The sequence below is a fragment of the Bombus terrestris genome, unplaced genomic scaffold (genome assembly GCF_910591885.1).
Source record: "Bombus terrestris unplaced genomic scaffold, iyBomTerr1.2, whole genome shotgun sequence".
NCBI classification, from domain to species: Eukaryota; Metazoa; Arthropoda; class Insecta; order Hymenoptera; family Apidae; genus Bombus; species Bombus terrestris.
The window spans coordinates 51081-75309 of NW_025963553.1; the positions used below are offsets into that span (position 1 = coordinate 51081).

At 34.8% G+C, this 24229-nt stretch overlaps 1 protein-coding gene across 4 annotated transcripts; it reads right to left on the reverse strand.

Annotated features, from left to right (window-relative positions):
* Window positions 1-5530: 5530 nt before the first annotated feature.
* LOC125387071 lies at window positions 5531-24184 on the reverse strand. Of its 4 annotated transcripts, none has more exons than XM_048414251.1 (4): window positions 23862-24184; window positions 15973-16151; window positions 13930-14078; window positions 5531-6776 (listed from the first exon to the last, which is right to left on the reverse strand). In XM_048414251.1, exons 2-4 carry the CDS (start codon window positions 16052-16054, stop codon window positions 6603-6605), a joined length of 405 nt encoding a protein of 134 aa, XP_048270208.1. In that variant the 5' UTR covers window positions 16055-16151; window positions 23862-24184; the 3' UTR covers window positions 5531-6602. The 4 variants fall into 4 exon arrangements, 3 of the variants coding, with proteins under 3 accessions (XP_048270208.1, XP_048270206.1, XP_048270207.1); XM_048414249.1 differs by lacking the exon at window positions 23862-24184 and adding an exon at window positions 22905-23079; XM_048414250.1 differs by lacking the exon at window positions 23862-24184 and adding an exon at window positions 16252-17065.
* Between the last annotated feature and the right edge of the window lie 45 nt (window positions 24185-24229).

Sequence of the window (24229 nt, forward strand, 5' to 3'; positions counted from 1 at the left end):
GACACTGTCTATAAAAAGGAGTAACTCTACACTGAAACAGAAAATGTTTTCTTATAATATTTCTACTACAATACCGTTTTTTTTTTTTTTTTTTTATGACTTATTACTAATTACTTATCATTTGTACTAAATGAATAACTCAATTAAGAAAACCAAAATGTTATAAATAATAATCTGTATATCTTGTGTATCAATATGTAATTGGATATTGTAATAATATTGGAATGTCTTTGATCAGGGATATGATAAAGAACACGCGAAGACTACATTCTTTTGAACATCTTTAATATCCATCATTTATAACATTAAACATCTTTTTAAATATTTAGATAGATTAATACGTAACTCTTTATATATATATATATAAACATTAATTTGAAGTTACAAGCTTAGAGAAATTGGTCGATTAATATTTATAGATCGGCTGTCTTGATGAAAGGCTTAAAGATAGCAAAAACATAACAATGTCGCAAATATAATTTATAGTTTAACTTCTTTCTTGTATCTGTCTGCCTTTCACGATGTTTTACCAATTACAATAAGTAATTTCGACTTCTTTGCGCTCCGTTTTAACGCATTCGAGACCGAAAGAAATTCATATCAATCAGTAGGCATAATATATATAACTGTACATAATACATTATAGTATAACATAGTATATAATTTTATATTTTAAAAACATGAGGCATAAAATTTAATCGATTGTCATCGATTTAAAATTAAAATATGAAACGGATATTCCAGAGAGAGAAAAGCACAGTATCATTCTAACAAAACATTCAGATCGTACTGACACCCAGGAATCGTATTACAATAAAATCTCGGTCTCGAATGAATTAACACGAACGATTAACATGAAACACACTTGCGGCTTAAACACCTTCGATATCGAGGAAATTCAAACTTTACAAATAAAAGCAGCCTGTTCCTCTTTCCACCACAGACTCTCATACCATATCCGCTCTTATCCAGGCTTTTACTTGAAATCTCTGTCTATTTACAATTTAAATTTACCCGGACCACTCGTTGAATCGGCAGCCCTTTATAAATATATAATGAGCCCAGAACATATACCTGTGCCCCTAGCTGGTATCAGCTCTAGTAACGTTCATACCGGAACTTTCATACGACGCCAATTTGTCACGCGTGAACATCGATTCTTTCAGGGGTCACGGCTTTATGGGATTGTATCCTTTAAAGTAATTAAAGTGATACTAATGATACAGAATTTTTTACAAATATTTAATATGTCCATAAAATAGGAAGTTTCGTGCTCTCTTATTTTATATTAATTATAAATTAATAAGTTTTACATTTGTTATCTATAGATTTAATAAATTATTAAAATTCCATGAAGACATATTCTGGAACACATTAGAAGATTTTGCTGTAATTTACAACGGATGCTCCGAGTACGAACAGGCAGTAAACGAACAAATAGAAATTCAGGCTATTGTGGTAGTATAGCTCACGTGGGATTTTAAGCTCGAATTGGACTTAAACGTTACGATCGTCGTGAATAATTACGATATATACCCTGTACGACGAGCAGAGAATCTTAAATTATTAACGGCAATTCCTTTGTGCAAAGTGCAATTTTATTAACGGCCTGTAACGAATGAACGGCTCGTTTTGAATAAAGTTTACATTTAGAAAGTAAACACAGAAACACATTTTAAGAAACTAAGATATCGAGTTCTACTTGTAAACATCAAGTGCTCTTCGTTTGAGAAGATTACGAGTCTCTTCTTCGATAACGACATTAATTAAGAAGTTTCGATACCGTTTATGACATTAAGATCTCATTAGTAAAGTTATATCATTAAAATCCTACTGTTCCTAGAGAATATATATAGTTAAAACTTCCAGAGGATCAACAGGTAAAGAAATTGTTGATAAAAGCATTGTTAGTGACAACTGACTGTAATCGATATCTGCTGGGTGAAGTTGTGTGTTCTGAGAATCTGTGTTAATGCAAGGATTCTGTTACAAATCATCGACTAAAGAGCCACCGGGCACGTCCGACCGATCGATCGATACCACGAACCTTGAATGAATTAACGCTCAAGGTGGAACGGATTTAATAGATCGGGTGTTAGTGTAATTTGACACTTTGTATACACTTGCTTTATGCAAACAAAGTTTGTTGATGTTCTGAACTCGATGGTTATAAGATCTTATTGAAACTCCAGTATTTCACCCGCACGGTACGACACTTTGTTGATGATTGTCCTTGTATGTTGTTGATACTCCCCATCAGCCGTTAAATTTTGTTCGTCTATCGTACTTTTCTAGTCAGAGGTTTTCCCTGATGTTTTTCCCTACTGTCTAAGTCATCAGGTTTGCAGCTCGGGGAGGACAGATAATTCGGAATTTCCCAAAGGAAGGAGAGGTGTCGTCCGAGCCATAAAGGGACGGTCACTCAAAATACCGAATAGATTCATTTAAATAATTATGAGAAACAAGTAAGTTTTGTAACCACAAGTTTTCAAATGTTATAGTTTGAATCTGTTCTTATAATTTTAAAAAGACCTTACAGCCAGGATCTCTAAAGAATTCGATGAAAATTCTCATGAGACATCGATTGAAACAATTAAACGCAACAGAGAATGGGTATAATCATATAATTCCTCCCCATTTCAAAATTCATTCATATACATCGATGTTTGTTTTCATATTTGTTTTATGTGTGAATAATACGTATTTATTGGCATCAAAATATTTTCCGTTTCAATTCCTGGTCATTTTAGATCGAAACTTCCAAATATCGTTGATTAAAAATTTTTTAATTTTTAAAATGAAAGGCACTAATTATAGGACAAAAAGTTGTTTCAATTATTTGAACATTCTGCTTCATTCCTACAATAACATATTTTATTTTAAATGAAAACAAGAAACAATACTATTGTGTATAAGTTTAACGGAGTGACACAGATGATTTGTAGCTAACACTGTAGCTAACATAGTTTCTGCAATATACCCTCTAATCGAGTAGAAACAAGGGGATTTTAGAAATTTCTATTAACCGACAGTATTGTCAACAAGTTTTAACAATGACTGAAGGTTGCAAAATTAAATATAAAATGATTTATTAATAGCATATGCGGTGTTAAATTTGTAAATAAGCAGTTTATCTTTTAAGAATAACAAAGACAGCAGAAAATAAAGATAATATTCTAATTATATTGCAAACTAACGAATAATGTAAAGAATTTATTTTTGTTATCTATATCACAGATTTTAGGTAAAATATTAATTTACTTATTACTAGGAGATTGAATTTGAAATATAATTAGAATTTATAAGGGACACCTTTAAACTAGCAGATATTTGGTAGCAGTTCTCTAGCCTTTGTACAATATAACACAGTTCGGTTTAATTGAGTTTAATCCCTTTGACCAGCTAGTTTCCAATTTCATTAATGGCATAATCTCCTGACAATTTCATACCCTTCAAAAGAAACACGATTTTCTATTATTGTTTTACAATCGCGGAATATGATCAGTGTTTCAATTAAGCTCCACTGTTCTAATTTCCCGTCTACGCACGATGTGGGTACACCGTTTTTTTGTTGTTTTTAGATACAAGTGACGAGAAATTATGAAATGATATTTTAAATTTAAACTGATTTCATTCATTGATTTATTGTAGCGACAATGGTAACTTGTTTAAATAAAGATTTTATAAATAAAATATTTAAGGTCTAAAATAATAAATTGACACATGTGAAAACATTAAAGCTGTTATCCTTATTCATGGTCTTGTTGCAACGTGTTTAACGAGCGTAACGTAGGCGTGAAAACGAAAACGTTGAGACTCTTGTGGCGTAAAAAGACTGAATTCCTCATAAAAATACAAGAAACGAATACAAGAAACGTGCACATAGTTTATTCTCGATCTTGGATACATAAAACCAAAAAAAAAAAAAAAAAAAAAAAAAAAGGAAAAAAAAAGAAAAGAAAAGAAAAAAGAAAAAAGAAAAAGAAAAAGGAACAAAAATTTTTATTGGTTATTTAACGAAACTCATTGTATCATTTTTACTACTCTATATAAAACGTAGAATCATATACTGACGAATGTTATTTCGAATTTCTAACTTTAGAACGATAATTACATATTTGTAATTACCAATAAGTGGTAGTAGCATTAAAAATATGGAATATTCAACGAGATGAAATATAGGTAAGGTATTTAAAAGAAAAAAGATTGAAACGTTCGATGTAAAACGATGAAATTAAATGATTGGATTTGAAAACTTGATTCGGTTTAACAAGTCGATGAAAAAAGTATTCATCGTATGAAAAAAGAATTCATGTTCCTGTCGATATATCAACGACGTGCGCCGTTACTTCCGACTGCTCTGCAATTCAAATGCAGTACTCGAATATACATGGCGAAAGAAATGGAAATTGAGCAATTTAAGGGAACGAATTACTCTCGCGTCCGCGTAACTTCAAAATGTTTCACGTGTCCGTATTTGCGAAACGAAATTCGTCGTTGTCCAATTAACACGCTTGCAGATGCTACATTCACTTTGTTGCATATAGGGCTTAAATATATGAACAAATAGAACGGAGCAACTGTCATTAGCGTAATTTTAACGCGTTAAAATAAATTAATACATAATTTCGTCATTTACGTTTATTACGTTGGTCTACGTTTTTTCATCTACGTCATCTACGGCACCTACGCGAATCTTATTAATTACGTTTTTGGCAGTGTTTGTTGCTATAAATGAAACTTAATAGTTGTTGAAACCGCTCGAAAGTCGTGTTCCTAAATCATTCCCTCGTCTCGTATCGTGTTCATCAAATGGAAAAGGAGATTGTGTTTTAATGAAATCGCTTATTACTATCAATCTTGCTGTGTCACTCGCATAGGAGATGAAAGTGAGGAAGGAGAAAAAAATTAAGGTAAGGTCATCAATGAGCAAAATGTTTAATGTAATTAAAATTGTAATTAAAATTGAGTCCGCTGCTAAATATATTCGATCAAATAGGTATGTTCAATAAACATTCGATCTCGTTCCCTGAAAGCTGTTCCTCGATATCTGGTTGGATACTTTGCGCACGGAAATACAGAGTGTCAACAGTAACAAACCCTCTATGTAGTGTTTTTGCTTTGCCCTTTTGAACAGGTAGATAACATTTTGCTTCGAAAAACGGATATATATTCCACGGATATGCACATACAGAGTATGTGTATAGATATACACATTGATATACACCTTTGTACAAAGTGTCAAAAAAGTATTTATCGCGGTTTTTTTTTCAAGCCATTCTACACCTTCGATTTGATGAAAATTGGTTAAATAAGTGTAGCGCAAAATTGATCTTGACCACAATTTTCAGTGTCAAATTGTTTTTCTATTGCATCATATAGTGCTCATTAGAAAGGAGAGTTGCGTTCTTTTAGAAAAAATGTTTGAAATTTCATTAATACTTAGACTGATTAGATTTTATTCATATTTTAAGGTCAAATATGGAATACAATAACATCAATACTAATATCTACTTTTTTGTGCGAACTACTTTATATTTCAATCTTCCTTGATATGCAGTGACAAGCAAAAGTGTAAACACAGCCCGTTAATTTTACGTAAAAAGCGAATGTCGAAGGTATAATGAGAAAAGAGCATTATTATTTGAAGAGCATTCCACAAAATAATTTACCTAAATAGTAGTTAATTCTATTGGATATAATAAACGTGAAGTAGTACTAGTGGACGAAATACTATGTTGAAACCTTGATTCGACGAGTATAATTAATGTGCAAAACTGTAAACATGGTTTGAGATGTCCATTTTTGTAAAATGTTTTGTACATTATTAATGTTAATGAAAATTAACTATTACATTTCGTTAATAATAACTTGTAGTTATTGTAGTACTGTTACCTAATCTTTACCGATCACTTGAAAAATTAGTCTTTTACATTTATGTGTTTACTTTTTTCGCTCGTCACTGTACATGTTTAAGTCAGATATGAAATATCTGGCGTATTCCAGCGGCTTTCATTAAATCTAAGATGTTGATATCCTTAATATTGAGAATGTTGTTAGTAAAGTAACTATTTCTATCCAAAAACAAGATATCTTGCAGACAACGTGAATTTTCGTTCCAATTTTCTTAACTTACAAGTATAAAATTTTCATCGCATGATACAATCTATCCTACAAAGTTCTGGCACACGACGAAGCTGAGAACATAGATCTTCTTCAAATATTATTTTTCTCACTGCTTCGTGTGGAATTTCTACTCGACGAGATGTTATTAAACGCTCAAAAGCTTATTATTAAACGATAACATACTTTTTCCTACATGAATGAACATGAAAGACGTCGAGTGAGGAATTAGAACAATTGTGGATGGTTGGAAACTATTATGCTGCGGTCTACCATTCGTTTTTGCCTATATATACCACGGAACAAAGGATTCTTTTACACTACTTTACTTTTACACTACTTTCTTTACACTACGTTTTACTACTTCGTTAACACACTACATACATACACTACTTCTTTTCCCGATGGCTGAAACTAATCGTTGATGTTTATAAGCTACGAATTTTGTCCACAGCGCCATCGGAATCTTTATTGAGAAATTAAAATACTACAATTACTATCACTAAACTCAGCATCCATAATACACTATGTTTTTCAAGTTTAGATGAACGATTCACAATAACCACATCAGATCCAAACCAATAGCCTGTGTCAACCTCATCCACGCACTGGAACTCGCAACATCGGCGTCCAATGCGGAATTTCTTGCAGCTCTGTAATAAAAAGAAATCGATTAATTGTACGGATCAATCGTCACTAGACTACTCGAAAATCCAGGTCATTCAAAGAATGAAAGAAAAAAGAATTGCTCCAATTCAACCATTGCCTTTGCAAAACTAGTGTTTGAGAACCATTGGTCAAATATATTATAACACTAAACGTACATTTCGGGAAGAATAATTTGTGCTATGAAACAAAATTTCATCAGCAGTTTCAACTTAAATATAGATCCGACGATTATTTACGAACAAATAGTATAAATCTTTTAGCAATATGAAATTCGCAATATTTATTCAAATATTTATATTTATAGTACGCCATTAGCAAAGAAGACATGTTTGCGTGCGTTATCGATTTTACGCTTTTGCCACGCAAACATGGAAATTGCGATTCAAAATTGAATTTGCAATGGAAACGGTTGACGTTACGACATCAATAACATATTTCAAAAACATTGATGATATCATACGGAATCAGAGAGATTCTATGAGAAGTTAAACGCATAATCATCCTATTGTAAATAACAGGAACAGAAAGTACACAAGGAATAATACAGAATCATCCTATCATCCTATCCTATTATACAGGATTGCTTTGATTCGAGCTCAAACATAGGCAAATCTGAAAGAATTTTTCGCAGAATTTCCTTCCCCTTTGAATTGGCTTTTATACAGAACGACTTTAATCTTTTCAAGGAAATACCTATAGAGTGTGACGATCTATGATTTTAAATAGAGAGGTATATCTGAAAAGAGGTGGATGTAAAACGTAGCATATAAAACGTAGATCAAATCTTTATTCAAGGATTTTTTCTCTTCGCAGAGAATCAGGTTTTCAAGAACGATCGAATATGTATGTACTCGATTTACACGTGAAGTTGTCATTAAAAATATTGTTGCGTTTAAAAAGATAAATATTGATTTAAATTTAACGAAATTGTTAGTCCAATTGTTTTAAGCTTAAAGATATGTAGGTGTCACATTTATATATTGAAAATCTGGGAGCGGCATTAATTAACAAATCTAGTCACGCGCACACGTACTTTAAAACCATGCTTGAAAATCGATATTCCCTGAAACAATGCATCGTTCTGCGCTTCCAATTTATTTTCGCACGAAGAATCAGTCCATTCATCGTTGCCGTCACCATCGCTACTGTAATCTATATTACTCGAATAAATTCTATATCTTGATTGGAAAATCGCATATTTTAACGAACTTTCTGTGTGTGTGTGTGTTTTTTTTTTTTTTTTTTTTTTTTTAATGATTTTAATTGGCAATTTCCGAAATTGAACTATAGCTTGAGAATAAACCGATAATATTTGAGAGTATATATACATACATACATCATGTTTTTGATGGGTTTTGTAGTAAAATAATTGTAGAAAAAGCAAACTTTTTAAGAAAAAATTACCATATTCGAGTAATAAATGATAGAAAATTACCAATGTAATTTAAAACTTAAAAAGAAGAATCTATTACACGTAATAAAGAGAAGGACTTGTTCACGAACGGCAATTCAACAAATACAGTCGTTGCAGAAACATAGTTTTACAAGGGAGAAGAATCTCTCTAGGAACTCGACGATATCACGCCAAGCGAAAATTCAATAAAGTGATTACTAACCGTATTACCAGCGGCAATCGTGTTACGGCAATTCGTAAATAAGTTAGTCGTCTATTTGGAGAAACGTCGCTGGCAATATCGTCACATTTTAATTACGTCAGCGCTATCAATTGGTCTTGGAAGAAAGTTTTCCATTATGTACTTTTGCCCACGGCGTCGTTCCAACAAATGAATCCGAGTTTTGAATCGCTTTCTCTTATATCACGAATTTGTAACGGTGTTTCTTCAAACTTTAAACGATTGTAATGAATGCCTTTGCGTACAAAGACTGATACCTGGTTTGACTAGAAGCTTCAGCTAATTAGTGCCCCAGTTAATTTGGATGTTCACTACCACGCCACTTAAGAAGTGGCTTCGTGTCCGAGCGGATTTCCCCCACGTAAAAAAAAAAAGAAAAAGAAAAAGAAAAAAAATAGTTAATTTGGATGTTATAAAATGTTATATAACCAAGAACTTATCTTCTACTTGGTAGTCGCATAAGAGAAGACCGAGCCATTGAATCGCTCAAATAGATTAGCTGATTCGCTTAACGTATTTTTACTTCCGATGACGTAAACAAGAGCAGAAAGTACACAAGTAATAATACAGAAATGTCAAATGTACAGAGGAATAGATTTCGTTAAATCATTAGCACGTAACATTTCCTTATAATTCTATTTGTGCATAGCAAAATAGCTTGTGTGCTTTCATGAATTATAATTGATATTTAGAAGCTTTCATGTAGGTAGATATATAACTCGTGTTAATTAGTAATTTAACAATACATCATGACAACATAACATTTTCGTTTCTTCGTTTATCTCGTTATGCGCGTAAACGAATGTGTAAATAAAGACATATAATCAACGATAACATGTAGTGGCAAGCATGATAATTATCGACAAAGGAGAATATTGGTGAAATGATTGTGGTGATTTCACTCGGTGTATCGATAAATAAACTTTGATAGACATTGCCGGTGAATTCGCTGCCGGTGAAATCGTGTCGATGAAATAATTGTCAGTGATTTAAAGATAACCCAATTTATTGATCTCCCCTTCATAGAGTTGTACGTCTCTCTATAAAACATTTAGCTTAGTCACACTAAACTGAACTGGACTGGACTGCAAGTAAGAAGATTGAAATGCAAAATTCACGTGTGAGATGGAAAGTTCGATAAGGCGATTATGTATATTAACCCGAAAGAAAGCTCATGGCTTTGCAACGCGTTACACGCAACACGGAATTTCCCTCGCTGAAATAATCCTATTACAACGATACGATTTTCCTTAACAGATCTCGCAATGTAATTCTCCCTCTACAACTTTTTATTAGGTTTGAAACACGAGAGTTTCGAAGCTCTGCAAAGTCTCGCGAATCTAGAAATCGAGTTTCAACGTATTTTCGCTTCTTATTTTATAGCTGTTAATAGTTATTATCTCACTCTGCACGTACATCAAACGAGTACTTATGTAAATCCAAAGGAAACGGAAACAACCGAGAATAATTGAGGATAATTCGAATACGTACCAGGCGGCAATACAATTTCTCGCGATTAGTAAAGTGTTTCGCAAAGAAAAAAAAAGAAGGAAAATTGTATCGGAGAAATAGGGGAAAAACGGTGGCGTACATCAAGCAATCTTTATGGCTGTAATACATTTATTATTCATTTATGTTCATTTTCTATCGCGTAACAGACGTTGAAATAACTGGCAGAACGAGCATATAAATCTTGTATCGCTCGACCTGACTTCTCCCGATGGAAAAATATTCACCAGCCTGGGATCGTGCATCGCTAATTACTCCGTTCTACTTTTCGAACGCGTTTCCATCCATACAGAAAAGCAAGAAGGCAAACCCTATCGCACAGTCATGAAGAGATGCAAAAGCAAGAAACCAACCAACGACATGCCGATCGACATGGTGGAAGCAGTCCTACAGAGGCTATTCACCATGGGACACGGACCCTCTCATTACGAGGGCCGCGAAAAGGCAGAGACCGAAGAAGAAGAAGAAGACATCAGCTTCAGCGTCGTCATCGGCGAAGGCGATGTCGTCGATGCCGCCGGAAGAATGAACACCAAGAAGGCTGCAGGAGTCGATGGAAGACTCCTGGACTGCTGGAAGCAGGAGCTGGAAGCAAGCTGGAACCAGACTGCTGGAAGACGGCCAGAGTAATACTGCTAAGGAAGCCGGGAAAGGATCGCGTACCGACCGATAAGCATACTCCCAGCCATGAGCAAGATCTGGGAAAAATGCTTTAAGAAGATCATCGAGAGATGCATCGGAACGGACCCGTTCCATCGGAGGCAGTATGGGTTCAGAAAGAAGAATTAGCTTAGCGAATACCGATAAGAACAGGAAGAAGCTGAAACGGGCACAACGAACGGCCCTGTGCATAACAACGACGGCATACCGTACCGTCTCCCACGCGGCACTTTGCGTGTTGACCGGGAATCTCCCGATCTACATAAAGATAAAGATGCTCGGAGAGACTTACGAGAGGAACAAGATCCATAAGACCAGGATCGGCGCGGATGACGGCAACGAGCTGAAAGCGCAGGGAAATGGAGGAACTGGAGGCGCAAGGAAATTAATACCGAGTGCGCTGCTATTTACCAAAAAGAAGATGGACATCGATCATCACACCATGCAGCTGTTAACCGGGCATGGGAGTGTGGCGGCACTCGACAAGCCAAATATCACCACTCGACACTAACTAGTGTCGGACGACGGCAGCGACATCTACAGCCCCCAGTGACAATTACAGCGGACCAGGCCCAACTACTACAACTATCACGCACGTCCAATAAATATATAACGCACACACGGCCACCTCTACAGGAGTTTTGGTGTCTATAGAAAGAGGATTGGCAAGAGCAGCGACAGCAACTGTCTCGACTGTGGAGACCCTAACGACGATGCAGAGCACGCCCTCTTCACGTGCCCGAAGTGAACGGACAGAAGGATTGAGCCGGAGAACGCTCTTGGCGAGAAGATAGACGTGGACAATCTGATCGCCACGGTGACCGCCAAGAACGAGAGCTGGGATAAATTCAGGCAATTTCGCAAGACCGTCATGTCTCACAGGAGGGTGACAGCGAATGCCTTGAAGGAGGCAAGGAGGAGAACGAGAGCAACAACAACTACTCGGAGCAGTGAAGGCAGAGATACAAGACAACAAAGAACCACAGAAGGAGATCAGCCCAGTATTCTGAACTAGCTGAGAAGATGACGAGAGCAATACAGAATATACAGAATAACTGCCCGAAGAAGAAGATACAACGGGGCATGAAAGGACAACCCTGATGACTGCCGACAGGTTTTACCGGGGTTGTCTGTCCTCAAAGCAAAGGAAAAAGGAGGAGGGGTTTTTAGTGGGTATGGCAACAACATCCGCCCGAGTCCCACATAACCCAGTGATCCGCATCACTGGGTATGCGTAACAGCATTTTCCCCTCCTCACGCAAAAAAAAAAAAAAAAAAAAAAAAAAAAAGCTATACACTCTATCAATTTTAAGTTGATAATTTCGTTATTATATAATTTTTCTTAGTCTAAACTGAATCCAGGAAGAAGAACTTTCATCCAATTACATACTTCATTAATTCATGAATTATATTCGTTACCGTACGTACAAAAAGAAAGTTGACTGATATAAAAATTCAAAGGATAGAACTTCTAAGCTCGCGATTGGAAACAGATTCAGTTCAATGGTTTAATTTGCCATTTAATTGAATTCTCTGGCAATTTCAGCGAACTGTGGGCTTTAAAAGTGTCCCGCATTCAAACGCAAGACTTCTCCTCCACCTTTCCCTTTCTTTCAATTCCAACCTCAAGTAATTGACCTATTAATTCGACGATATATTTACATGCTCGCAAGGGATTCAAACAACTTCGTTTAACTGCGTTAAATTCGCAATTATAACCAACACGAATGTCTCAATCAATGTGCAACTCGAAACAAATAAAAGATAATTAACTTTTCAATATAACGATTGATATGTTTGATGAAGAAAAATTTATGAATTTTTAAAAACGTCTCCTAGTACATTTAGCATTTTTATGATAAAAACTTAGAACACACACGCACACATATACTATTCCATGAAATGATTTACACAGCTATGAGTCTAATCCTATGATATTATAAAGGGATGAACGAACTTTTCCTAATAAATATAACTTTATACAAAATCTTGTTTAAAAAAATTAGTTTTTTATTCTCATTAAATTAATTTAATATCAGAATATATAATTTTAGTCGTTATCAAAATTTTATGTCAAATGCGTTCATAGATACATATATAAATAAATGTCTAATCCTATGTATTTATTTCAACTGAAATCTTAACTTAAATATTTATTAACAATATTCTGACGAATATGCAATGAAAGATAAAAACAACTTTATTTTTCTTATAGAATGTCTCATGCTTCTTACTCATTTTATGTTTCTCGTTGTCAATGCGTAACTACTTATCAGCCGCATGAATGCTAAGTTTTACTACTGAGAAACGAAGAGACATATAGATGCAAATATACGCTACCTCGCGTGAAAAAAAACATCAGATACATTAACCAGAAGGAATATCCGATACATATAAAATTCATAGCGTAGTTATTTATACATACGGAATAATTCTTTCTGTATGAAATATTCTTTCTTCTGAATTCTTATTATAAATGTATGTCCATTTCCTACCTTAAAATGTCTCTCCTTTGAAAAACTCCATTTAAATATAACGATTAACAAAATATTACCAATAAAAATATTAAAACGAGATGCTGAAATAACCTTTTAATGAAGCACAAATGATTATTTCAACTTTAATTCTGTTAAATTTGAATTGAATCATTTATAAACCGAACAGGTGTATAAAATTTTATTGCGTAAAAATCGTGAAGCTGAAAATTAGGAACGAATAACGAATGAGTAACCTAGTTTCATTAAAAGGTACGTGTACGCCGATCCGCGTAACAACTTCGACACTCCAATTATTATAAAGCATGTATCCTTCAGAGATTTTTTGCGCGAACGCAAGATACCTTTTACACGTGCAACTGAATAAGTGGAACGTGATTTTCAATATTTCTTCTTGTAGAACATGTAACAACGTAACTGTTTCACGAATATTTTCCCTGACACTTTTACAACGATGCGTAGAAATCTCCTTTTCTAATTAATAATTTCAGCATTTCTCTGAACAGTTTCGTTGCGATTAAAAAATATACAAAGCTTACGACGTGCTTGTTTAAAAATATTTATATGGAACAAGATTTCGAATTTGTCACATCAATCGCGATCTCAGCAGGTGTAAATTAATTCGTTCTAATGAACGAATAAATTGAACGGCTCGTGACAAAAATTATCCCTGTCCATGTTTGTCTTCCTAAAACTAATTCAAGGCGAGTTAAATGAATCGCTGTGTACCCTATTCGCGCAGCATGTGTTTTAACGACCAGCATGCAAGCGTTAACGGTGTACTTTAGTTTCTCATGGTTGTGTTAAGCTGGTTGCTCTTAGAATGAGCATATACTTACAAAAGGAGGTGAACAGAACATAGCCTGGCACCATTTTGGCTCCATATGATAGCAGACGCAGAGGTTGCAAACCGATGGTCCCGGCACATACGTCATTCCATGCGAGACGGCTTTTCCTTCAAAATCAGTACAATCTTCTCCTAAAGCCGCTGAAAACGATTACCAGCGTCAATATCTTTGCCACTCGACAATCGTACGCGCAGTTACGCTAACCGTTTTAACGCCACGCAGCGTGATCGCTCTATTCGCGTACGGTGGTAAATTGTGCCACGATGTATGGTCACGATCATTAATTCGCAACGCGCTCAAGCGTGCTCGTCGCGAGTCATATCAGAGTTTCCTCTCGTAATTACTTGTTTTTCAAATAATCATAAACCAAATAAAAAAAAAAAACCAATATAAAAAATTACCTCTTGAATCGGAAAACCAAATCCTGCATTATAGAATGTTATCACGCAAACGAAACGCAGAGCATAAATGAAGCGCGAGCACGTCGAACGGTATATTTCGATGAAAAAAACAGGATGAAAAAGGGCAGCGCGATCGCGTCGATCGGTACTCCTGGCAAATAAATAAACGAAGCGCTATCGCGCTGCATAGCACAAACCGATACGGAGTCTTGAAACATCCGACACTAAAACGGTTAATAACATTACGAAAACGACCGTACCAGGAAATTTTTGTTCAACGGATCCGCATTGCGGCTATCACGATGCTTCTTCGTTGCATCGATGCTTCATCGATGAGATTAAAGCACCGTTGAAATAGGTTATTCGATTTCTTACATGGGGAAAAAGTTTTTATATCGTGTTTGCTGTTTTACTTCGCAAGTGTGCTTCACAGTATACGTTAGAACTCCAAGTCGAGCTATCCGAGTTAAAGTCTCTTGAAACTTAAAACGGCACTTAAAGGATATAGGTATAATAGAAGGTTCGTTTAATATTCAAAAGTGTATATACGTACATATACATTTGAATAAAAATAGCGGATAATCTCAAGTAAAAAAGTAGGTTCGTGTTAGTAAAATGGTTTCAAAATACTTGTCAAAAGTCAAACGACTTGACTAATTAAGAATGGATGTAAGAGATTGAAAGCAAAGGGCATCTAAGAGTATCAATTAAGTAACAAACTCACGGTGACAAAGAGGTTTTCACTCGATCGAATTCAAATAAAACGGTTAATTTGAGCGAAACTTTAGGTACACGAGAAGCGACACGCGTCCTCAAGGACTACGAAGGTTCTACTCGAACGAATGAAAACTTTTCTCTGGCCCGGTGTGTATACACAAGACGTGCGAATTTAAAGTGCAGATTGTATTAATTGAAATAATTGCTTGGTTTGATCAAATTAATCGTTTTAAGCTGAAATGACGAAGGTCATCCAAGTAATTGATGTCCACTGTAATTATTTGTTAATCGCGCGTGGAATCGAAACGATTCGACCTCGTTCCAACGCGAATCGTTACTAAGGCAGAGACGGCAATTAATAATTGTCGCGTCATTTGTTCGATCGTGTTCACAAATTCAAATACGGCTGAGTGGCGGAAACCATTTATAACACGTCCCGTACCGCGTAGGTCGTATACATATCTCAGGATGAATTTTTCGTACTTCGCCGCATATATTCTCCATGTTAGACATACCATAAAATATTTCGTGCAATCCCATATTCCTGTCTAATGTCAGGAATTCTCTTTCCATAGGTCTGCGTTTTCCATATTATCTATTTTGCTTATCAGTAAACATTCTTACAATTTGTGATTAATACTGTACGTACAAGAACGTTAAGTTTTTGACGTTGTAATATTTCACATGAAATAATAATGGCTGTATATCGACTAACTTATTAATTAATTAAATTCGTGTATATCAAATTTCCTATCATTTAATACTTTCGTGTAACTACAGGGATTTGATACTATGAAATGAAATATAAAACTTGGTAAAAAAACGCGCTTCGTTAGGAAATGAGGGTAATGATGCAAATATTTTTCGTAGCCATTATATAGAATTTCGATGGTATAATTAATCAGTATCAACTTACCAGCCCCTAACGGGAAGATAGTGACGAAAATAGTCTGCAAACAGATGATCGTAGCAAGTATTTTCGCATACAAGTCCTTCATGGTTGTAAAGGATCAGGAAATTTGTTGCTGTAGAATGGGAAAATCAGGTGTTTTAATATAAGTTGTGCGGGCACTGGAGTGCGTAGACCAGAAATATCTGCGACAAAAATCAGAATACATTTGTTTTCACATGATTGGATCAATTTTGTGTAAGACTAAGCTGATTGAACCTAACACGGGATAATTGTCCAACTTACGACCTTAACAAGCCCGCTTGATTCCCTATAAGTGCTTGAAATTGATGCTTGTATTCTTTCCAGATTAACAAGCTTTGCCCCCCCCCCCCTCCCTCTCTATTTCCTTAGATCGAGTTAGACTGCCACAACATATTATCTTTCTTCTTTTCTTTTCTTTTCTTTCGATCTTTTAAAGCCTTAAATCGCTGGTTATTATAGTGTATACATTCGATTACTCTGTAAGTCGTAAGTACATGTTTTACGTTATTTTTCATTTTCCAGCTAAATTCCACAAAAACAAGAAATATACTTCCAACGTGTTTTCACGTGTCTCTAGCAAAGATCTCAAAAACAAGTTGCGGCGCAATTTAAAACGACAAATAGCACCGTGTGTCTCGTTGTGGCAACGCACGCTTCGTCAGCTTTTTAAAAGCGCTCTCTGTCTGCTTTTTTCTCTCTTCACCGCCTATTCGTTTTTTCTTAACGAGTGAAACCGTTTTTACGAGGACGGGAGCACAGAAATGACGTACTGGCAATTCTGTTTCGTGATGACACAAGCAGCCTGGTTTCAGTGAATTAAACCTGGCCCCAAGCTTCCAATTATCTCTCCCTTCCTTTCCTTTATTTTTCCCTTCTATATCGAGTTTGAGGTTTTCTAAATTTCCATTACAATCAACTATGGCTTTTCTCTATTTTACATGTTAGCCGATGATTCATGGCAAAAGCGTCGGCTGTAAAAATATTTGGAGTTGCAACAGCAACAAGTGTGTTTTCTCAAACAGAAAATATTGGAAGCGTACTCGTTGGCAAAACAGTTCACGGATAGTTCGTCCTCTGCTTGTTATTTGTTTCAATACCGTTAGCAAATAAATTCATGAAACATAGTGGTATCGCATAAATTGAAAATAAAAGCTTTGCGTATACTTGGTAGTTGAACTTTGGCTATTAAACGTATGTTATATATATATATATATATATAGAAGATTGCTTAGAATTTGGAGCTTAATAACATATCTCAAAATCATTGACATCAAAAAAGGTGAACCTTACTTACCAAATTTCCTTCCGTCAAATGATACATAAAAATTGAAAAAAATAATATACATAGTTTTGACTTTCTTCCGCATTATAATTTGAATCACTCGATTTATTCGACTAAAGATAATCAAGCAATAACCTCACTTTACACGTATTCTCATTAAGTGAAATAGATCACATCAGGGATTTTCAAAAGTCGATGGAACATTAATAGCGATTAATTATTTATGGATGTATTCTGCACGGTTAAAGCAATCGCCTAGTGAATTATCGAGTTCCAGGAATATGAGCGGTAAACAGGATTGCAGCTATAAATGACTCTCTAACGTGTATATTAGAGATGAATTTGATCATTTATCCTCATAATATGAAATACGCTTTTAAGTGGAAATCATAATTAACAATTTCTGGCAGCGAAAAGTAAATAAATCGATACGTTTAAATCAATATTAGAATTTCTTAATATTTTTATCAAATATTTTTATCAAATATTTTAACATCGTAGAAGTGTCGTTGGAGAGAAATATTAGGTTGTTCGAAATGTTTCTTTCGTTTTATAAAGAAATGATAGATGTACGATATTTTTTGCTTTATATTATTTTATTGAATTATGTGCGATCCACCTTTCTCCAATTTAATATAAAATAACATAAAAGAAAAAATGTTGTGTATCTATCATTTCTTTATAAAACGAAAGAAAATTTTGCGACAATCTAATAGAAATTTAGCTTTAACACAATATAAAAATGGATTGTTATGCCCCTAGGAGATAAGAACAATATGATTAATATTAATAATGAATACGTTAACGTAACGTAAAGCAGCTTTTGCAGAAGGCTATTACCTGAAAATGTTTACTAAAGAATGATAACATGAATTTTCTTAAGTATCCCATTTGATACTTAATCTACTTTGTAAATACTGTACGTCCTAACTTTGAAAGAATGCAATTTTAGCCAGAATGTTTCAAATTACCTAGCTAGTTTCCTATTAATTAATTACCTAGTTTCCTTGTAATATAATTTATATTTACATTATCTCGCGTAATTCTTTCCACTTTATTGACTTCTAAACGTTAATGTAATATAATTTTTATAATATAATTTTAATCAAAGTTATTTAAAATTTGTAGTATCTCATCCCTACTAGAATAATATTAACAAATGTGCAGAGCTCAAGTCGAATAACACCGGCTCAGATAAATGATCATCAAACTTACTTTTGTTATCGTCGATGTCAGTGATTTTAAACCAGCCAACGTCCATGGCAATCAATATTATTTAGCCGGTCTTAACGCAATGTAAAAAGCAAAGAAAAGAGGAAGGAAGGAACAGGGAAACAAAGAGATAAAACGAATTTTTCATTTTCTCGAAACTAGATCGAGTTTCAAGCTGCTCGTAAAAGAGTCTGTAGCCAATCCGACTAAATTCGACGAACCGCGCTTTAAAATTCCCAGAGAACTGTGATAACCATCGAAATCTGTACAATTTGTCGATTCATCGCTTGATTAAAAAATGGAACAAAATGAGGCTGATCAGCCGAACTTCTTTGAACTTTTAATGATCCTTATCGTTATACCCTAGGTTGAATGCTACGATATAAGCCGAAACAGCTATAAGTAGGGTTCACGTGATTGCCGGCATCTATTATTCACGCGTTACACATTCGCCAGACAGACGCGTCTAACGGTTGACATTGTTTTCTACCCTCAGTTCCAACGCAATTACGTTGCTACGTGCAATCAAGTCTCGAGTGAAGCTAATGATAAGTTGTTGTTCGATCCTACACAATTACTAAAATTATTCAAATTAAACTAATTTAGTCTAAAAAAAAAAAACAAGTAATTTCGTTATATATTTCCTTTCATAATAAGCCATGGTTGGAATATAGTAGCTGACGAAAATATTCGTATATTTGTAGAAACATTTTAGGGCTGTATTATGCATAACGGCACTATAGAATTAATACTGTAACAGAATTCTACTATCATGGTTATGCTGGTAATATTCGAAACAAATCTGAAAATCTATGTAGATGTTGTAAGATATTCAGTACGAGTACTGTGCATTACTGGTATGTACATAATCACGACGAGATAAGGAAGCTACTGTTCTCTATTGCTCATCGCTACCCGTTGCTAGTAGCAACGTACTATGCATATATATCTCGTAAAGATTTTAAATGTAGCCAACGAGACCATTTTTAATATTTGACTATCGTGACCCATTACAGTTTCATCACTTTCAATTAATTGAACACGACCCGCACCTTAAGACTAAAATACACAATATAAGTATGGCACAGAAAATCATTTAAAATTTACGGACGACTATTTATGGTATTTAAAGGCAGCAAAGATAATAATTAGCTGCGGATTTTCCTCGAATCGTAGCATACGATATGGAATCTGATTATTAAAAATTACAGTGGAAATACAGTGGATTTCCATAAGATATTCGTGCTTGTGGCAATATTTGTGGAAATAAATTCTTAACCCAAATGGACAACCTCGATATTCGAGAAATTTTGTGAAGCTGACGTCAATGGCGATATGTACTGTTGTTGTGCTATCATTTCATAGTAAGCTGTATTGATTGCACTTCTATTCACGGAATTGATTTATTCCACACAAAAGTTAACAACAATAATCGAAAAAAGAAAAATATATTACCGCCTTTCACATCAGCATACACAAGCACATAGGATTTCACACGAATATACACACTTGTAAATTCGACGAAACGATCAAATTTAATTGTTTTTCGATTTTTCGGGCATCAAGTACTACATCAAACGTTACACATCAAACGTTAAAATACGGCGAGCATACAAAATGTACAAACCACTCTAAATTAATTAACTTTGAACGTTATTGATTAATTAAAAAAAACCACTGTTGCGTTGAGTTTTACATTTTAAAAAGTTGTTATCCGTTTTTGCTTTGTTTAAAACTAAAAATAGGACTACGTTCATTGTAAGTCGTAAATATCCCTTTTATTTATTTAAACAAACAGATATTTAAACAAACAATTTATAAATATATAATTTATTTACGTATATTTGTAATATCTGTTTTATACATTTGTACAACCATTTATCCATTTATCTATTTTATTTGCATATAATTTTTATAGACTTTTTTTGTTTTTTTAAAGAACGAAAAATTGTGATTCTATTTTAAGACATGTCAGGCTGAAGCGATACGCGATATATATTTCTATTCGGATTTCACCGTCGTCGTAACCGATGCTATTGGAAACGTTTCACAATAGACGTCTTAGAAGCGCTTGCAACGTCCGTCATGTGTAAGGCTCTACCACTGAATCGCGGCTGCCATTTAGTGATTAAGGTCGATCACTTAGAGACGTTAATCCGCCATAATGGTGAGCAATACATCGAAGCCATTATTGAAAGCATAGTTACGCTTTAATTTCATCGATCTTATTCACAAATAGAAGTGTACAAATTATAGGATTTCTAAATATTTAGTTTAGTTAAAAGGAGATATGAAAATGACAGGTATATTCAAAGGATAAAACAGAACCGTACGATTGTAAAGTTTCAAATCATTATAACTATTTAAATTTGAAAAATCCTACTATATTTATACAATATATTTTTATTAAGAATGGAAGAAATTTCGAAAAATCCGCCAACACTTTTTGCTGTCGTCTTGAAGCACACCATATGTTAAGCTTCTTCGTCGTTACAAATTTTATCGCGGATGTAACGAATGTTTCGAACATGTAGCACGCACGCGTCAACGCCTACATTTGGATTTTAAATATATGTTTTATGCATTAAATGTATTTGTACTTTCTTGCGCAATTTCTTTTAATTTGTTACGATATGGAGGGTTTAATTACGTTTAAGATATCTATCTGTGAATCCTTTAAATTCAAAGTTCTTTAAAAAATTACGTTACGTAAAATAATCGTTTTTCCACTTTATTGTATCATAAGATAGTTACTTAAATTCATATTACTTAAAGAATCTTTCTACAGAAAGAATAAAAAAGAATAAAATCCTATATGTTAAATTTTACGTGGTTGATGGAATACATAGCGATGACGAGAACTAACTACAGACAACAAGAAACTATTAGCGAAGGCAACTGGTGACTATGAATGTCGTCTCTATAATATGCGGCGACTAAGGAGAACAACTACCAACTACGGATAACAAGTAACAACCAACTGTCTCGTTTCTAAGAGGCAACTAACTTGCAAATTTAAATCCTCCTTTGATGGTTTCTGTAGCGCGATATACGTCTTGAACGTAGTTAAAGAATATGGTCGCTGCTGAATGACGATTTGACAGCAAGGCGATCCCGCCAGTTCAAAGCTTGACATTGCAAGCTACCGAAAACCATTAATCTTGTTATCGAATATCTAGCTTTCAGAAGAACCCTTGTGATATGATATGACGTCATGACATTTTTATGACGAAGATGAACAAACACCGACCTCTAACGAAACAAATTTTTATTAAGTGCCGTATGTGGGTTGCAGGCCGGCCAACCAAGGAAATTTATCGAATGTATAAAGTAAAATATATACGAATATATTCGATATATCATAAAATGCCCGCGTTATATCGTCTAACAGCATAAAGAAAGCTGAATTTAAGGAATTAAAAAATTGAAATACCAATTATAAGAGAGTTAATTAAATTCAAACCTATCGATCTATCTCATAAAGACCTATATTTCCTGGAAATTGATATCTTCCGAATTCTAAATTCTCCTTAGAAAGTATCATAGAGAAAATATGAAACTTGAAAAGCACATCACGCTGATGCCTCGATAAACCGTCGTGTCGATAAATCCATGTGTCCGAGCGATGAATTTTCCCCAAACAACAAAAAACTGAAGGGAAATCTTGTTTGAAGGACGTGACAAGGTAGGGGAAGCGGGAACAATGATCACGCGATAAACTGATGGTGTACGTATAGAACGAGTGTTGCGAGAGAATTATCGAGAAACAAAAAAAGAAAAAATAATCGTTGGCCGGCGCGACTATACGCTGTCGACGGGCAAACAGCGACTGAGACTAACTGAAACGAACTCTGTCACAGTATGAGCACGGGCTGCGTTCGCGGGTCGATCGAACACGTTCTGCGCCTCTCCTCGGCACCGGCGTCAAAGCCACCCCCGATGGCTGCAACGCACTGGTGCACTTGCAACATCAACCACTGGTCCTTCCTTTTTCGTGTGATATTATACCAGCATCTGTGATGCCATTTCAAAGACCGCAATCAAAGCATTAAATGCCAGATTAAAGCGACGCGATAATATTACCCCAATATTCGTCCGCAAATGTTACCGTATAGATCTTTAATTAAGCATTATTATGCTTCGAATAATTTACTATCACATGTTCCACAAGAAAACATATGTTTCACTTTTCCCCGTAGTATGATTGTAATTTATAACAAATATTTATAATTTATAATTTAAAATATTTATAATTCATTGAAAGTATCTTCCTGTCACGATTATAGGCGTAAAATGTCAAATTAAAAGTAAAAAATTAAAAACATATGGTATCCCGAAACCAAACGTACGACATGGCGAATCACGATGATACGATAAAAATTGATCTATGTCTTGATTTATTCAAACAGAACGAACTTACTCGAACTTTTCCAGAATAAACGATTTATTCGATAATATCCGTCACCAGCTTCTCTTCCTTCAACGGTAACAACTGACACCGAAAGCTCGAGAGACCCGAACGGTGAGACGTACCCAGAAGCAATGCGGTTACCTGGGCAAAGAGTCCCAAAGACTAAGGACGTGGGAAATTTCGAGAAACGGAAATGGAAACTGGAGTGGCGCGTCAATCAGCACTGACGGAACCTAATAAAAATGGAAAAAACCAAACTAATTCGTTTCACAAATTATTAAAACGATATTATTCAAAATTTCACTTGATTTTCTCACTGCACACGTCAATATTTGTCGAAATATCAATATTAAAAAGTTAATAAAAAAAATATCCTCTTTCTTCATACCTGTCTTTCTCCCGGGCGGCGAAGGAATACTAGAATGTTCGAGAACAACGGATACTTTTTGATTTTATCTCAATATCAATTTCAATCTTTTTAAACGAAATATGATCTGAACGATGAAACGTTTGATCATATAATGTTCTTCGTTCGATGCTAAAGGAAACTGAGAAGAAACATCGAAAATTCATTAATAAAACGAATTTCTTTGTTTCTGTGAGATAATAAACTTGATATACGTATTGATTTTTAAAATCAATATAGCTAACCAATGGGCACACTTTTAACAAGGCTGATGGAACATACCAAAAATCTTTCAAGGTGGTCTTGGCAACGGAAGAGTCGAAAATATGAGAATTATAAATGAAAAATTCTAATATTTTACAGCTGGCAACGATAAAGAACTCCAGATATTCTCCTAATTAATTTACAACAAATTCGCGTATATGATCGATAGCTGACGTCATTGTGTCCCACAGCTCTTGTAAAACGATAAGAATTTCCTGGAAAAGCTTGTAACCACGAAATGAAAAAGATGATAAAACTTCTAACAAGAGTACTGAGACGAGCAACTTTGTACTTACCCCTTCGGAGTAGGGAACGTGATTAAACGTCCGCGAGTTCGAAACTTTTGTAAGTCACTGCACGGCCGCTGCTTATGGTGGAAATCTAATAGATATAAGTACAGAGCGCGTGAGCGAACTAAAAACGCGATATAGGGATAAAGAGAGAGACCGTTCCGTCCTTCTCTAATGCCCGCGTACTTGTACCGGAAATGTGTAACAACGGTAAACGAGCGCCGTCAGTGTCCACTAGTGTGCATGCCTGATTAAACAAGGACAGAAAATGCTTATATACAGCCTTCTCTTTCTATTTCAATGTCGTATCCATCTTACTATATAGTAGACAGGACTCGACTATTCCATCATTATATTCGCACCCTGCTTATGTG

Excerpts from the sequence above, each read along its gene's own strand:
- LOC125387071 (XM_048414251.1), bottom strand. The coding sequence starts at position 16,054 with ATGAAGGACTTGTATGCGAAAATACTTGCTACGATCATCTGTTTGCAG. Across the intron at positions 14,079-15,972 it reads TATCTTCCCGTTAGGGGCTG|CGGCTTTAGGAGAAGATTGT; the intron begins GTAAGTTGATAC and ends AATCGTTTTCAG. Across the intron at positions 6,777-13,929 it reads TGTTCTGTTCACCTCCTTTT|AGCTGCAAGAAATTCCGCAT; the intron begins GTAAGTATATGC and ends TTTTTATTACAG.